The sequence below is a fragment of the Alligator mississippiensis genome, chromosome 12 (genome assembly GCF_030867095.1).
Source record: "Alligator mississippiensis isolate rAllMis1 chromosome 12, rAllMis1, whole genome shotgun sequence".
Lineage (NCBI taxonomy): Eukaryota > Metazoa > Chordata > Crocodylia > Alligatoridae > Alligator > Alligator mississippiensis.
The window spans coordinates 50,354,489-50,370,956 of record NC_081835.1 but is presented as its reverse complement, the minus strand read 5'-3'; the positions used below and the strand labels follow the sequence as shown (position 1 = coordinate 50,370,956).

The window sequence follows — 16,468 nt, the reverse complement described above, 5'->3', positions numbered from 1 at the left end:
TCACCACAACCATAATGTAGATTTTTCCTTGCTCAACAGTGTTCCAGAGTGACTGTAAAACACTCAGGTTGTCTGAGTATACACCTCTCAGGAGCATTTTATTGGGCTATGATGCTGCTTGAAACCTACCCCACCCAAAGGGAAGAATCTTCCTTGCAGATGGCAATATGATGAACTAGACTGTGCTTGCAGTTACAGGAGAGGGTCCCCTCAGTCTCACTGGACACCTCTCCAAACTGTAAGCTGACTACCTGGGAAAGCCCCGGTGAAAAAGATGAATTAACTATGTCTTCTTCCAACTGCAAAGGCCGTATAGGATTCACCACTGACTTACACCAAATCCAGCAGTTGGGAAGATGCTGAACTTCAAAATGACAACATGCTTTCTTGGAAAACCTCTTGGGGATCTTTACTTTAGGTTTATCAAAGTTCATAAATTATTCATAATTTAATGGGTAATTTTCTCTCCCCCAATATTTGGGCCATAGGATTTCTGGGACATAAGCTGCCTGGACATACAAACAGAGGACTCCTATCTCATAGAGTAGCCAAGTGCAGATACAAAACCATCCCTGCTCCTCTCCCACTGTAGCTTTCAGCATTCAGTGAGGAAGTTCTGATTCAGAGGCTGCCCCACCATCTATCACATTCAATACCTATTTGTAACAAAGGCCTGTCCTAGGGGTGGCCATGACACCCCGTAGTGGATACTCAGCCCTTGTTTCCCCTGATCCTCCCCTTCCATTTTCCTGCCACACCTTGGTGTATTTATGCTTTTAAGAAAAGGGATCCTGCCCCAGGGGTTCCTGAGTGAGCTCGCATCTATTCATGTCTTATTCCTGGGTCTGAACCTGTTCTGGTTCTGTCCTTAAGCCCACCCTGGCTCCCATCTGCACACTATTTCTAGATACCTAGTCCCTCCTGGGCACCGGACCTTCTCTGGTCCCATCTTCTCCCTTCACCCAGGCTCTGGCCTTACTCCCAAGCCTCTGTCCTGTTCTCAGGTTCTAGCCTTACTCCCAGGCCTCTGGCCTTGCTCCAGGAGTGTGGTAGGACCTCCTCCTCCCCTTACTTAATCACAAACCTCCATATGTTACCACATCTGTAATCTCTTAGGCATTATTCAGGAGCTGCAGTCATCCTGCCCAGGAGATGTGCTCTCAGCAGCCTCCAGGGCTAGACTGCCCACCCAGCTCAGGCCTGGGTTTACATACTGCAAGGCCAGTTTCCCCTCCCCCTTTTCTCTGTCATGCAGCTCCTGACTGCCCCCCTGCCACACCTGCAGGCTTCTTCTCTCTCAGCCTGCCTGCTCTTCAAGCAGCAGGAGCACCAAACCTGCTACATTATTGATGGACCTTTCCTTCAAGAATTGTTCCAGTTCCCTTTTTGACTGGGTTAAGTTTTCATGACTTGTGTACTAATGTCTCCAGTTCCACAGGGATGAGAGAAAAGACTTGGGAAGAGAACATGAGACAGGGAAAAAGAATGTCATTTCAATGAGACAGCAAATATTGCATAAGGCAGTCATCCCAATAAGCCCTGATTTCCCACTCTTAAGTTCTTGTGCACACAGCCAGCTAAAAAAGGCCAGGACACAGACACATGGACACACTACACTTTTTATCACGGTGCTTTATAAAGCATTAACTGTTCAGAAGCTGAAATCAACATGTGCTCGAAGAGCACAAATGTCTTCCACCTGGCATTTCAAGAGGTCCCCCACTGCTGGTGCTTATGTTCAAGCTGGTGGTTGATAGTTGCTGCTGTACCTCCCACCGTTCACATCAGTTTGACAACCCCATAAACTCCTCGTCCCCTGCAAGAGAGGAAAACATGTCACAACAAGATAGGCAGAGGCAGGCTTCCAGCAGTGCTCCAGGGTCTCAGGGGCCAGGGTCAGAAGCTTTGATGCAAGACAGCCAACTACCTAGACTGCAGGTGCATCATGCAAATATCACAACTCATCTGGTAAACAGGAAGAAAAGTGAAACATTTATGCCAGCAGGTGCTAAATTACTTCACTTCAGACTGGAAGGGCCACCTGTCAGTGTAATACCGTTCCCAGTGAGGTCAGCCAGGCCACCTGTCCAGTGTCCTTTCCCTGCAGCCTTTGCTTGCTCCTCCAAATGTACCTTTTCTTTTAATTTTGTCTATCCCTGTGCTTCCACCAAACTTATTGCTATAGTACCTAGACATTGTAACATATATCCTACTCACACACAACACTGAATGAGCTTAGGGTCAGGTTAGCCAGAGCCAGCTCTGCAGAACCCTAGTCTCCTATGTATAACAGAAGGTTAACAGGCTTGAGACTCAAAAGCTAAGGGCTATTCATGTCCCTCTTCATGTCTCTGGCCCCCATCTGTAAAGCAGAGATAATGCTGACCACCTTTTTAAAGTTCTTGGAGAGCTATGGAGGACCAATGCTAAAGGAAAACCAGGTATGAATAGCTTTATGCATGACATGCTCCTGGCCAACAGCTCAGAAGCCTTCCAACCCAGACTGCATTCAGTAGGAACCAGATGAGCAAAGAACTTCTCTTCCATCATGTATGCATTAAACCTTGATATCTGCAGCTCATTTAAACATTGCTTCTGGAACATAGTCATACCAATAACCTGCTTCTGAGCATCACCTCAGCAGGAAGGGCAGAGACACTGGCAATGTTCTGGGATCCTGCACAAGTATGGAGACCTGGCCAGTACCAGGTTCAGGGGGCAGACAGCAAGTGGATAATAGAAGCATATCTAGCAGCTCATAGGTGAGTGTATCATGCATCTGAGTGGTCAGTTCATTCAGGACAGAAATGTGCAGACAGCCTTAATCACCAAGGGAGGGAATCTTGTTAGATATGAAACTGGGCATTAGGAGACATGAACTGTGATCTTGTCTGTGCCACTGTCTGGGCATGGGTGTGTCCCCCTGAAAAAGACACCTAGGGAAATATTTTTAGGCTTCAGTGCATGAAGTCAGACATCATCTTAGAGTGCCAGTCAAGCACACAGTAAACAAAATCTGTGAGGTTTTAGGATGTGTTCACATGGAGATCCAGGTGCTCAGCCCTTCTGAAAAACAGGGCTCTTTCTCAAGCACCACTATCCAGGCTCAGGTACTTAGCCCAGGCACCGAATGTGAGGATGCTAGCAGTAGCTCGTCTGTGCTTCATGCCCCAGGCAAGCAGTACCTTCCAGCTGGCCAGCACCGCAGTACTCCTTGCACTCCTTCTCTGTGTAGAATTTGTTCCCATTGCCTTGGCAGCCTCCATAGTTGAACATAACGCATTTGTCCTGGCTTGCATCGAAAGCCCAGAGTTTCACCTGTTGCTGACAGGGCCCTGGCATGATGGGCAACCTGCAGGAAGCTAGGAGAGAGAGACAAGGGAAGAGAAATGGGCTTAATAAATCCTTGAACTGGAACCAGTTGGAGAAAAACCTAGTCTTGTAAGCTGCCTCCAAAGGTCTGTCCCATTGGGCAAGGCAAGGTGGGGTACCCCACAGGATGGAAAGTGGCAGGGGGAGGAACTAACAGGAATTCCTAATTAGGTGCAGACTGGTTCTCTGAGAACTCGTCCATATAGCTAAGGGTTTGTGTCCACACATAGGTTGTATCTTCTTAACAAAACTAGTATAATTCAAATAATACAAATCCTCCAGCATAGACACAGCTCTGCTATTGCACATGTCTGTACAGGAGCACACACAGTGCATCAGAACACTTTTCCCACTCTTCTCTGGACTGTGCCTCTGTACTGGGATAGCTGCTTTCCATTTGGAGAAGGGAACCACACAGCCCAGGAGGCACCCTTGGCTTTGCTGATGCTAAGCTGCCTCTTCCAGAAGAACTTCTGGCAGCAAATAACAGCTACTCTCCATTCAGTTGAGAGCAGCAAAACCTGCATCCAGCTCTGGCCGTTCTGCACAATTGTGTCACCAGAGCTTGAATGCCCCCCAGAAAGCATAGGAGTGTCTATACTTCTTCAGCTGGCTACTGGATGGCAGCAGATGCCTCGCTCTATTCAGCAGAGATGGTACTACTTTGCAGTGGTCGTGTCTACATGTGTCCCTACAGCACCTTTGTTACTGCGCCATCATTTAGTACTTCCTTTTGGAAGTACTAAATGACGGCACAGTAACAACCCATACTGCATTGTCCTGGTGGCGCAGTTATTTTTAGCCCCTCTATTGCCATAGCAACATGCTACAATGAGGGAGCACATTGCTACAGCAACATAGCTGTGGTGTCACTGTTTGTGCCCGCTGATGCTATGTTGCCATAGCACATTGCTCCGGCCATGTAGTATCATGTGTAGATGCACCCAGTGTAGACTAGATCTTAATACCCAAGTGACTGCAGTTTGTACTGTTATGACTGCATGGGTAAGAAATCCTGCCCTTAACCGATATGGCTGTAAGTGAGTAGAAAATTGCTGTAGACAAAGCTGAAGACTTTCTGGAGTGCCCAACACTGTGATATCTAGACCTTTCCCCTCACTGCATCTCTGGAGGGATGATCTTTGGTGCACTGAAGAGCACACCAGTTCTGAGCTCAGTGGAGAGGGATGGGAAAGCACAGAGATGCTATAATAGTACAGCCATCTGGCACTAAAATAAGGGAAGAGTGGGAGAGGTAAAATCCCCGCAGCTAGCCCTTGGCTTACTGCACACAGCTTACCCAATGACAGGTTTGCATCCTGCCATTGGGCAATACTTAGTGACATTATATAGATCCCTTCATCCCAAATTCCTTCATCCAGAGAGTATTAGAGTCATTACTGGTGATAGCTTTAAAATGTGCCTGAATGGGAGCCCCTAGGAAGTAGATGTAAGAGGTTGGTATCTTCCTTTCTTCACTGGAAAACACCCCTCTCCCTTTTAAGGCTACATCATCCTGTTAGGACTCAGGCATGGCTGACTCTGGGTCTCTTTCCGGACCTGGATGACTCCCCAGAGACATCAAAAAGCTGCTGTGGCTCTCCTACAAGGCTCTGCATTTGTTTCTCTGCATGGGGCCTCGTGAGCCTATGTTGCTTGCCCAAGGGGAGAGCCCTAGTGTGCACAGATCAGAACAACCAAATTTGATCCTGCCCTCCTCACACTGGCACAAGATCATACCAGAGACCCTTGGAGTCATGCATCTGCCCCACTTACCCTCAGTCCGACATGCCTGGAGACAATCCTTCTCTGAATGGAAGTTATTCCCATTCCCCAGACAACCACCATAGAGGAAGGTTTCACAGGCCCGGGAAGAGGAGTTGTAGAAATGCCTAGTGATCGCCCCCAAGCAGGGGCCAGCATCTTTGTTCAGCCTGCAGAAATCTAAAGAAAACAAGATGGTTGACCCTAAATGAGGTGAACTGGGCACCCACAGAACCATCCAGCAGGTAACAAGTACTCCTCAGGGCTACACCCTTTGCCCACCGGACCACCTCCCCTGGGGCCTAGCCAAACAACTTACACCTCTAGGAAGATTCATTTATCCACCCTTTATAATAATCCTCTTGTCAGCAATGTGGGTGCTACTTTGACTTTTCCCTGTAAATGTGGTATATTCCCAGGGAGGTCACCCACATAGAAGAATGAGGAGTGATGGTTGGTCCTGGACTAGTAGCTCCTTGGTAGTCCAGTATCTTACTACCTTGCTGGGCAAGGGAAGGTAGCTCTATATCATTGGAGCAAGGGGATTCCCAGTTGTCTGATAGGATGCACTTCACTTGCTTCTTGTCTTGGAAGGTCCTAAGACAGCAAGCCTGAAAGTCACAAGACCTGGAGGTCTAGAAAAGCTGCTTTAGGTAAAATGTAGACATTGAAGTGCTGAGGCTGCACAGTTGTTTTTGTGATTTCAAACAGAAACTGAGGAAGAACAGTCATGCTGCAAGTAATCCACCAATCCTATACTCACACTGATTAAACCTGGGGATACTGACCTCAATGTATGGGGACCCCAGACATACCTTCCTTATGGCCAGTGAATGTTGGCAGGGGACCACCAGCAGAGCCTTCTTCTTCAGGCAGGACCTCTCTCCGAACTCTCTACATACAGAAGAAAAAGCTGTCATTTAAGCAAGCTGATCCCTTTGTTGGAGGCTTGCAAGTCCCCATCAGCAATGCAGTAGAACATCTGGGGACCGTAAAACCCAGTTTCTCTTCTAAACTGGGATTGGAGGGGACACAGACACTCTGCACACCTGACACAGACCTGTAGGCCAAGGGGCCCAGCCTTCCCACTGGGCCCGGATCAGACACCAAACAAGGGCAAGTGAAAACAGGCTGGAAAAATTGTTGCAATTTTTCATACACCTTCAGCTTTTCAAGTTATTTTGCTGAGTGTAGGTAGTCAATGGTCAGCTCGTGCCCAACACAGGCATGTTATCTCCCTTCATGTGTTTTAAATCCAGTATTAAATAACTTTGGAAACCCGCCTTTCCTGTTCCTTCTTTTCAGTTCAGCTGGCCTGAACAAGATCTTGTGGCAGCAAACCCCACTGGTTATTTATGACTTATGTATAAAACTGAACCTTTTCAGTGCCTTAGACCAGCCAGAAGCTTTGCAGAACTGGACTCCAGGGAGAGGTAACAGGACAGAAGGCCTCTCTCCTCGGTCATTTAGCCATTGTATGTGGCTGATGAGTTTCCTATAGTCCCAGCATATCATGGGTTTCCAGGAAATGGAAGATCCAGAATGGGCTCTCCCAAGGAAACACTTTCAGCTCAGTGCAATCCTCTGGAGACCCAAGAAATGAACCTCATTTGATTCCTACAGCACAACTCACCGAGGATTCAGTTTCAGTCTCACTGGGAATACATTCACCTGTACCAAGGAACAAGCACAATGTTAGCAGGGAGGGAGCTAGGAAGGGGGGTTGGAAGCTGTTGTCACAAGCAGGCACCTCCTAAAAGGCCTTCCCAACTGTTCATTGTACCCCTAACATCTTCTGAGACACAGGGACACACACAAACTCTCACACTCTCCACTCTCTACCTTTGATCTCCCCAGTAGACAAGAAGTGAGGACCTGGTGGTCTCAGATGGGAAACTAGGAGGCCGAGGGACAAGGAGTGCCAAATGGGCTGAGTGTGAAGGCTGCTCTGGCCCATGTGGTGGAACTCAGAGAAGATACTGCAGGGCAAAGACGCTGCTACAGAGTGATGTTGGAGAGAGCTGTCAGACAGGAGAACAGTTTGTTCCTGGACTCCAGCCTGATGGGGAATGCTGCTACATGGACACATACTATATGTAAGACTCCAGGTGGGAAGTGTGCCTCTCTAGCTGTACCATCCCCATCCCCAAAGTGTGCAAGCAGCTTGGAGCACGTTGTAAACAACAGCTTTGTGACAGTTTGCTCTGGCCAACAACTGAAAGTGAACAGGCCCCATGAGAGCCCAGGTCAGGGTATATGATTCGTTAGAGAGATGGCCCTGTACCCAATGCTCTTCACTGCCTCTCCTGACCCACCACAGATCTTCTGCTGCCTCTTCTCTCTTACTTCTCACTCCCACACAGACTGCTCTTCTCAGCCCACCCCACCAGCCATCCTGCATGGAGCATGCTACCACCTTATCCTGCCCTTCTCAAGGGACAGTGTCATGGAGGGAGACTGGCAGTACTAAGAAGAGAGAACCACATGGATAGACAAATAGATGAAGTGTTCAGGCAGAATGGAGGAGAAGCCCCTGTCAGCAACCCCCTGATTATTGCTTGGTTACCTTTATTCATCAGGATGAAGATGGAGTCATCAGGAATGTCCAGCTCACGAGCAAGCAGTCGGAACTCCTCAATGAGGCTCTCTCGCACATCTGGACTCCTCCCTAGGCACCAGGAGAGAAACCAATGCTTAACCATGGTGTGGTGTAGGGCTTGGAAGAGAGATAGGATCTCAAGATGTGCTGTTTCCCCTCCTACAGCACTCCTGGAGCCAGCCCAGTGACTAGGAACACAGCATTTTCCAGCCTGGATTAGGCCTCTGTTTCTGTGTACATCCAAGCAGCAGATAAAGGCCAGCCTCGCCATTGCACCTCCATTCTGAATAACAGCATCCTCTGCCACCACTGCCCCGAGCCTCTCCTAAAAAGGTATTTCCTCATTCACACCAAAAGATACCAGATTCAGGTACAAAGTGTGTGATACAAGCCTTCAGGCACACGGGGAACTCATTCCATGTCATTCAGCTGGGCCGAACCTGAGTCACCACAGCTGGAGACCAAGAGCTCTAAACAGCTCAGATCAAACACAAGGGTAGCTGCTGTTGTTCCACATGATGCACACACCAAAGCTCATTCGGTTTTATTAATGGGACAGTGAAATGCCACAGTCAGTGGTGTTTACCATAGAGTTTCAGTGTTGTGGTCAGTCCAAAGTTGCTTTTCTTCTCCATTAGCATGATGGCATATTCATCATAGTCGGTGTGAAGCACATAGGAGACAATGGATACCTCCCATTCTGTATCAAAAGGAAATGCACACAGAGCTTTATAGTAAGAACATCCAGGGGATAATTTTCTAAAGGCAAATGTATAGGGTAGAATCAGCATTTAGAACAGGGAAGGTGAAGGCAGGCAGTTGGCAGGGATGAACTAGTCCTCTCTGAAACTGCCTGCTTCTACCCTAGCCACTGTACCTGGGAAAGGGGCACCAATGAGGTTTAATAGCCCCCAGTGCAGAGAGAACTAACCCCAGGGCATTTCACAGCCTGTCCATTGTAACATGACACAAGCATTTCAGCCCTTATTGTCTAACTAGCCTAATGAGAGCTACAACATTCAAACTTGAGTACCCAAATGCAGCCCTGGGTTCTCTGTTTAGACACTGCAATAAGGTATCCCATTTTTTAAACAATGAGTACTGGACACACAACACTGCTACCATATTACTCCCATTTTATGCCCACATCATTTGGTCAAACACAGTGGATAGTAAGCAACACCTTGAAACCTATTCAAGAGAGAAACTAAACAGTGCACTTTTCACTGTGGTGGCTATCGTGTGCACCTTCTAGGATCTTCAAAGTTAGAGGTTGAAGATGTCTGCTAAAATGGCCAGTCTGATCCTCTGCTACTAAAGGATTAACCTGCACTCCACATTCTTCAGGGTTTTTCCCTTAATGTTCCAAGCCCTGGAGTTTCCACCATTTCCATTGGGAGACTGCTGCCCATAGCTCCACATTAGACATGATCTCCCAGAGATCATTTCTTTCCTTTCATTTAATCTCATTACTCAGAGCTGCACTCTCATTCTCTTTTTATTGTTAAGTTTTACATCTAGGAGTTGTAAGTAAATGTAGCTTTAAGACCAAAGCAGAAGGAAGACCATTCTCAAACTTACTGGGGTTGTGATAGGTGTATTTTCCAGGTATATTGGTTTTCTGGTACTCTCCAGAAACCCTGGTGCAGACTCCTTGCCTGGGAAAGGGTGGGGGGCAGGGAGAGAGAAAAAAAAGTCTCAAGTTATTGTAGCTTTTCCCTTTGGCACTGGTTCATTTTATTAAAATCAGATCTAACCACTAGATGTTGCTAGTCACTGCCAACTGAAATAACATAGATCTCCACACCTCTGGATCCACCAACCCTATCCCTCAAAGAAGTTCTCATATCTCCCCTGCAAATACAGTCTCTGGCCCAACTTTTAGCCCTGGACCCTCTTCAGCAGTGAAGGAGGGACCAGGATTTGATGCTGTGTGACTAAGGCAGTGGTTCTCAACATTTGTAAATTCTGAACACCCTTTATTATACTCAAGGCCCCCCTCAGAAAATGCCAGCTCTTAGTTTTCATCCATTTTTACCCTTGATGCTGAAAGAAGTCAGTGTTTACATCCCTGCAAAACCTTTGATGTCAACAGAACCCTTGATCGTCAGCTGAAATGTCCCAGGCACATCAACTTTATTTAGATCTGGGACGAAGCCAAACCTGGATCAGGGAAAGTGCCAGTGCTTTGTGCTATCTACCCATACTGAGACTACTCTGATAATCACTTGGGTGCTGTTTTGACCACTGGTATTTGGAGGGTAAAATTCATTCAAGTCCGCTCCCTCCTTTGAGGCTGGAAGTCCAACCAAGAGGAACTGGCCATCTGTAGTCAATGCCTCCTTCAACTCCTCCCCATTGAATCTACAACTTTGCATTTCTCCATCCATAGATCTCCAAAGGTTCCAAAAAAACAAGCTTGTTAATGTTATCCCTCCCCTGGGCCCTGTAAAACCAGGAACATGACCAAGACCAAACAGCAACTGAAGTGGCAGAGCTAGGAACAAAACTCACATCTTCTGATGCATGTTCTGCACGTGAAATCATGCTGTTCCTCCCACTGCTTGACCACCACAGTAGGCAATATGTGATTCAGTAGTGCAGGGGAGTGTCATAGAAGGGGCAGGAGCTCATCCCAGAAGAAATTAGGCCCACTGTGGAGTGCTGCAGCCTCAGCTCTCCTGGATTCAGCTGCCAATGCCCAGATAAAAGGCTGGTGCAGTATATACCTGTGCCATGCTCCTGTGTTTAGTATCACCAGGGTGCAGTATGTCACATGAGCAGTGAGATGCCCCAACTCTTCCTTCAACAGCACCTACCTGAGCCTGGTGCTGGTGGTGCTGATTTGATCACTGGTCAGGCCAGGTTCCAGCACCAGTGTGCCCATGTTGAATTTGTCCTTGTAGTTCTTCATCCACTGGCATGTTGTGCCAATGGCAATGTCATACCATTTCCCATAGATCTAGGAGAGAAGAGAGCACAACCCATGACTGCCCCAGCCCTTCACTTTGCAAACAGGAGCTGAGGCAATTCCACACTATCATCCTTCCATGGCTGGGAGTTCAGTGTTTTGCTTGGAACAAAGCCTACATGGACACATAGGCAGCAGAGCAGGAAAGCCCAGGTTGTTAAATTAGCTGCACAGTGATATACAAGTGCCACATGAGCTTATCATACAATATCTTATTTTTAACTGGAGCTAAGAGACCACTTTGAAGGTTACCCTGCCAGAGGAAAAGAATATGAGTACTAATGAAACAAACAGATCCTGTGGGCAGGAGCCTTCAGGAGGTGAATTCAGTATCTCTGAATTTGTTACTTCTGGAGTCTCTGGAGACCTGTCTTCACTGGTTTATTTTCATACCTTTTGGACAGTGCCTCTACTAGCTACTAGGCAAGCCAGGGTCACAAGTGCCAGGAGCACTAAGGAGAAGCAATGGACAATTACTTAAATCCATGCCATTTTTCCACCTGGAAAAGCCGTCTAATTCCTTCTGGAGTGGCATATTTTAAATGGAATCCATTAACCAAAACAGCACAGCTTTAGATGCTGGCAACAAGTAATTTAATAGCTTTGCCCACAGTGAAGTGTTGTTCCATTACTCCCTTTACTTCCCATACTAATTTTCATTGACATCCTATAGCTACCTGTCTCTGCCCAATAAAAATCCTAGTCTGTGGCTCCCAGCCCCATCAGCATACAAGGGGATCCCACATGTGTACAATGTGCATTTTCCATGTTTATTATATTGGTGATCAAACAGATCACATGCCAGATTCACTTTACAGCTGTGCCCACGTCTCATCAGACTAGAACCTGACAACAATTGAAAATCCACACGTATCAGCTGGGAGCCCACCCTCTTCATTTTTCTCGCTTACTTCTGAGAGTTAACATAAATGTTGGACAATCATTACCCGATCTGGGTCAAAGTTCTCCTGCACTTGGATATCCCGATCTCCGATGGGGGTCCCACTGGCTGTGGCTAGGAAGAGAATGAAGAGGAGACCCTGGAACTTCATGGCCCTCAGATCTGTTGTGCCCCTCAGCCTCAGCACAAATGGACTCGGTCCTAGAAATGTGGACACTGCTCTCCTCTCCAAGGGACAGGAAGGTGTACTTCAGACTCCTGAGCACAACAGGAGGTGAACGGCCTTGGGTGGGTGGAGCATGTTTGGGCACATCAGAGGTGGCATGTGGGAGGCGGCAGAGCAACTTGATCCATCTGAGTGGACAACCTGTTAGCTCTGCTTTGCAGTATGTCTTCCTACAAGCCAAAAATGAGCCAGGAACAGACAGCAAAGCAAACAGCAGCATCTTATGTGATGTGCTTCCGCTTTCAAGTAACCTCGGCTGTGAAAGTGAGGGACTGACCAGCTTTGTTCTAGCCAGGACTTCTCTTCTCAGCACTGTGGTGCCCCTCGTCCCAGCCTAAGCCCCAATCCATCCCCCTCTGTCCTTGCTGGTCTCGCCCACACAAAAATACCTTTAACTCCAGCCCTTCATGCCTCCTGCTATTCCAGCCCTGGGCTTCTCTCACAGCCTGAGGAGCGTATGAAATTGTGTGGTGCCCTGGCGATCTCAACCACTATTTGTTAAAGATTCAGAGGAACAGATACCTCTGTGAGACCCCCATTTGTCCCCAGGTGCAGAATGTGCATCTGCAAGTGCCCGGATAAAAGGCTGGTGCAGTCTAACACCGTCCAGTCCCCTAGCACCTTCCATCAGAGGCCTGCAGTCACAGCCACCTCAAAGCTCATGCGATGTCTCATGGGATAGGTGCTATGAAATGGGGCCAGAGCTATGCAGTTCAGTGACAGGTGCCTTTGTGTGGCACTGATCATTGCAGAAAGAGGGGTGGGAGGGGCTGTTAGGAACAAAGATGGAAGCCACCTTGTGTTGGTGGTAATGTGTTGCTGTTTTCCCTGGTAAAATGCCATTATGTAAGGAAACCTATCTCTGTGTGTTGAACCAATAGTGAGTGCTATTGCATCCATTGTCAAATAGGGAAACTGAGGTTCAGAGTGATGGAGTGCCTTGCCTCAGATCCCTGAATGATTTGGTGTCCAGATGAGTGACTTAGGGTCCAGTCTTATGAGGTGGTGGGTGTCTGCTTGAGGCTACTGACTGACTTCAACTCCTACTGAAGTCAATGGAAGTTCAGGGTATTCAGAGCTTGTAGGAACTGATTTAGGATATGCTTAAGAGCCAGTTTTGTGGTTTCTGCACATCACTGCTACTCAAACTATTGCAGTGATGTGCAGCAACACAGGCAGACAATGCAAAAGAGACTCCACTTGTTTCAGCAGAGTCACTCTGCACTGATCTCAGAATCTGGCCAATTGGCCTTGCAACTTTAGTAGACTTCAAGCCAGGATCAGAAGACTGGTTTCTTTAGACATCAGTCCCATCTGGTAACTCAAACATGAATTTCCACTGGCTGAACTAGTAGTAATTATTGTACACGGAGCTATCCTCAAAGGTTAGGCTAGCTTGGCTGGGACTCATAACTGTTAATCAATCTGAGAATCAGTGCAAGTCACTGAGTTATTGCAACCAGAAGAAAAAAAAAAAAGAGGCTATTTTCTCTCCCCACAAAAAACAAGTAAGCGGTAGTTTCTTCATTTGTTGCTCCCTGATTACACCTATGCTTGGATCTGATTGGTTGCTGTAATAATCAAAAAGCTGGTTGGATCAGAGGTTGGAATCCAAGCATTGGGTTTGAATCCATTCCCACCACAGTCTATTTTGTGAGCCATATGTTGTGATTATCTAGTTTCTCTTGTACTGTCACCCCACAGCAAGTCTTGGTAACTGGCAATAAACCTAATGCCACAAATCCCCAGCATCTCAGAGGCTTTTTTTAATAGCATATAATAACTCCAGAGAGAGAAGGCAGGGCAGAGTGGCATCTTATAGACAGAGGTGAATCCAGATCGATCCTGAGGGGCCGTCACACTGTGTGCGCCTCTGGCTGTTGCCCATGACTGTTTGTGCTCAGCAGATGATTAACCAAACTAAATAGAGAGAGGAAAACTGCAAACAGAACAAAGGGCAGGAAAGATGCTTAAAAGTCAAGGTTTTTAACCCAATATTCGCAAACAAAAAACCACAAAGAGCTGCCTGCAAGTCCCCTGCTGCCTTTGCCTTCTACCCTTCCTGCCATCTGCTTCACTCTGCCTTCTCTCCAGACCCCTAGACCAGTGGGTGTGCAGCCAGAGGAAGGATGTATTTAGCCCCTCCCTGGGTTACCAATGTAGAGTGCTGTAGCAGAGGGGCTAAGGCACCTCTCTATGGAGGTGATAGTTTGAGTCTCATTCTGGACCCCTGCTGAAAGCTGCCCCTATGTGACACAGCTGCAGACACCTGGCTTGGAAAATCAAGGCCAACTGGATGGTATATTGCCTGGAGTGAGCTAGAAGGATGGTGTACCTGAGAATGAATGTACTGGGACAGGGGTAGAAAGATGCTACATTGTTAGAAGTTGTTGAGATCAAATAATTGCCATAAAACTTGGGATCCTCTTCTAGCACTGGGCACTTGTCCAGTTCAGACAGGCTCTATCCTGACTCCATGGACCTGTCTCCTGGCAGCCTTTACAGGGGTCGAGGGGGATAGGAAATCACTGCTGGTGCCTGGACTTCCTAAGCTGCACATGGACTAAAACTGAACTTGCTTGGAGTCTGCTGAGCTTGCCGGATACAGAGGTCAGCCACCTTGGAGAATCCTAGCAAGTGGGGCGGGAAGTGGGGGGACGACAAAGTAGCACCCTCATAGCATCTTAGGTGGGGAAGTATGTCTGCTAGAAGGTAAGCAATGGGTTTTCTCCATGTCCAAAATCTCATGAACCATTTGTAGGAAGGCCACCATGTGTTCAACAAGGCTGGTGCCAAGCCAAGCACAGGATCACCTGCCATGGTTATTCACCAAGCATAAACTGTGTTAATCACCACAGCAGCTCTCATGTCAAGAGCCAGGCAATTAGCTTGGAAAAGGACATTCCTTCCAGGTGACATACAGTCCTTGGCGATCTGGTGATTGCACCAGATGAAAAAGCTGACCTTTTAACAAATTGTTTGCCCCCATTTTTCTGAGCATGGACCGAGACATCTCCCCCACTGGGATTCTGGAAAGACTCAGGAGAGGCACCACCAGGCCTAGGGTCAGAGAGGACCTAGTTAGGGAACTTCTGGTGGGGTGGATGTGTTCAAATCGGCAGGTCCAGATGATCTCCATCCCAGGGTGCTGAGGGAATTGGCAGGGGTCATTGCAGGACCCCTGGCACAGCTTTACGAGTACTCGTGGTACTCTGGCCAGGTGCCAGAGGACTGGAAAAAGGCCAATGTGGTCCCCATTTTCAAAAAAGGGAGGAAGGAGGACCCAGGTAACTATAAGCCTATTAGTCTTACCTCAGTCCTGGGGCAGCTCTTTGAGAAAATTATCCAGGAGCACATCTGCGAGAGACCAGCAGGTGAGATTATGCTTAGGGGCAACCAGCATGGGCTCATTAGGGGCAGGTCCTACCAGACCAACCTGGTTGCCTTTTACAGTCAGGTCACAAAATCCTTGGATGCAGGTGTCGTGGTGGATGTAGTCTTTCTGGACTTTTGGAAGGCTTTTGGCACTGCCTCTCACCCCATTCTCATTAAAAAACTAGGTGACTGTGGCATTGATGCCTACAGTCAGATGGGTCACAAATTGGCTGGAGGGCCACACCCAGAGAGTGGTGGTGGACGGGTCATTTTCGACCTGGAGGGATGTGGGCAGTGGAGTCCCCCAGGGCTCAGTCCTCAGGCCCGTACAGTTTAACATGTTTCTCGGAGACTTGGACAAGGGGGTGAAAAGCACCTTGTTCAAATTTGCAGATGACACTAAGATGTGGGGAGAGGTGGGCAAGCTAGAAGGGAGGGAAAGGCTACAACTAGGTCTGGACAGGTTACAGGGGCGGGCAGATGAGAACAGAATGGGATTCAATACTGACAAGTGCAAGGTGCTGCACCTGGGCGGAAAAACCAACAGCATACCTACAGGCTGGGGAACTCCCTTCTTGTCAGTGCAGAGGCAGGAAGGGATCTTGGAGTCATTATTGATTCCAAGATGAACATGGGCCGCCAATATGAGGACGTGGTCAGTAAGGCCAACCACACCTTGTCATGCATCCATAGATGCATCATGAGCAGGTCCAAGGAGGTGATCCTCCCCCTCTATGCGACACTGGTCAGGCCGCAGTTGGAGTACTGCGTCCAGTTCTGGGCACCGCACTTCAGGAGGGATATGGCCAGTATTGAGAGGGTCCAGAGGAGGCCACTTACATGGTCAGGGGGCAACAGGGTAGGCCCTATGAGGAGAGGCTAAGGGACCTGAACCTGTTCAGTCTCCACAAGAGAAGGCTGAGAGGGGATCTGGTGGCAGTCTACAAACTTACCATAGGGGAACGGGTGAGACACTGTTCCTCCAAGCACCTCCCGGAGTAAAAAGGAATACCAGCCACAAGTTGATTGAGAGTAGATTCAGGCTAGATATCAGGAGGCACTACTTCACAGTCAGGGTGGCTAGGATCTGGAACCAACTTCCAAGGGAAGTGTTGCTCACTTCTACCTTGGAGGTCTTCAAAATGAGGCTAGATAATCACCTAGCTGGGGACATCTGATCCCAGAATTCATTCCTGCCCATGGCAGGAGGGCGGACTTGATGATCTGCTCAGGTCCCTTCCAACCCTAACAACTATGAAA

The 16,468-nt window shown here is 48.0% G+C and overlaps 1 protein-coding gene across 1 annotated transcript; it reads right to left on the bottom strand.

Moving 5' to 3' along the window:
- Positions 1 to 1,601: 1,601 nt before the first annotated feature.
- Positions 1,602 to 11,877, bottom strand: AMBP (alpha-1-microglobulin/bikunin precursor). Its single transcript, XM_006267553.4, has 10 exons — positions 11,654 to 11,877; positions 10,555 to 10,697; positions 9,317 to 9,393; positions 8,322 to 8,435; positions 7,703 to 7,804; positions 6,770 to 6,807; positions 5,952 to 6,030; positions 5,149 to 5,316; positions 3,186 to 3,362; positions 1,602 to 1,816 (listed from the first exon to the last, which is right to left on the bottom strand). The coding sequence occupies exons 1-10, from the start codon at positions 11,756 to 11,758 to the stop codon at positions 1,785 to 1,787; spliced, it is 1,035 nt and encodes a 344-aa protein (XP_006267615.1). The 5' UTR covers positions 11,759 to 11,877; the 3' UTR covers positions 1,602 to 1,784.
- Between the last annotated feature and the right edge of the window lie 4,591 nt (positions 11,878 to 16,468).

Excerpts from the sequence above, each read along its gene's own strand:
- AMBP (XM_006267553.4), bottom strand. The coding sequence starts at position 11,758 with ATGAAGTTCCAGGGTCTCCTCTTCATTCTCTTCCTAGCCACAGCCAGT. Across the intron at positions 7,805-8,321 it reads CACAACACTGAAACTCTATG|GGAGGAGTCCAGATGTGCGA; the intron begins GTAAACACCACT and ends CCTGGTGCCTAG. Across the intron at positions 3,363-5,148 it reads CCAGGCATGTCGGACTGAGG|CTTCCTGCAGGTTGCCCATC; the intron begins GTAAGTGGGGCA and ends TCTCTCTCCTAG.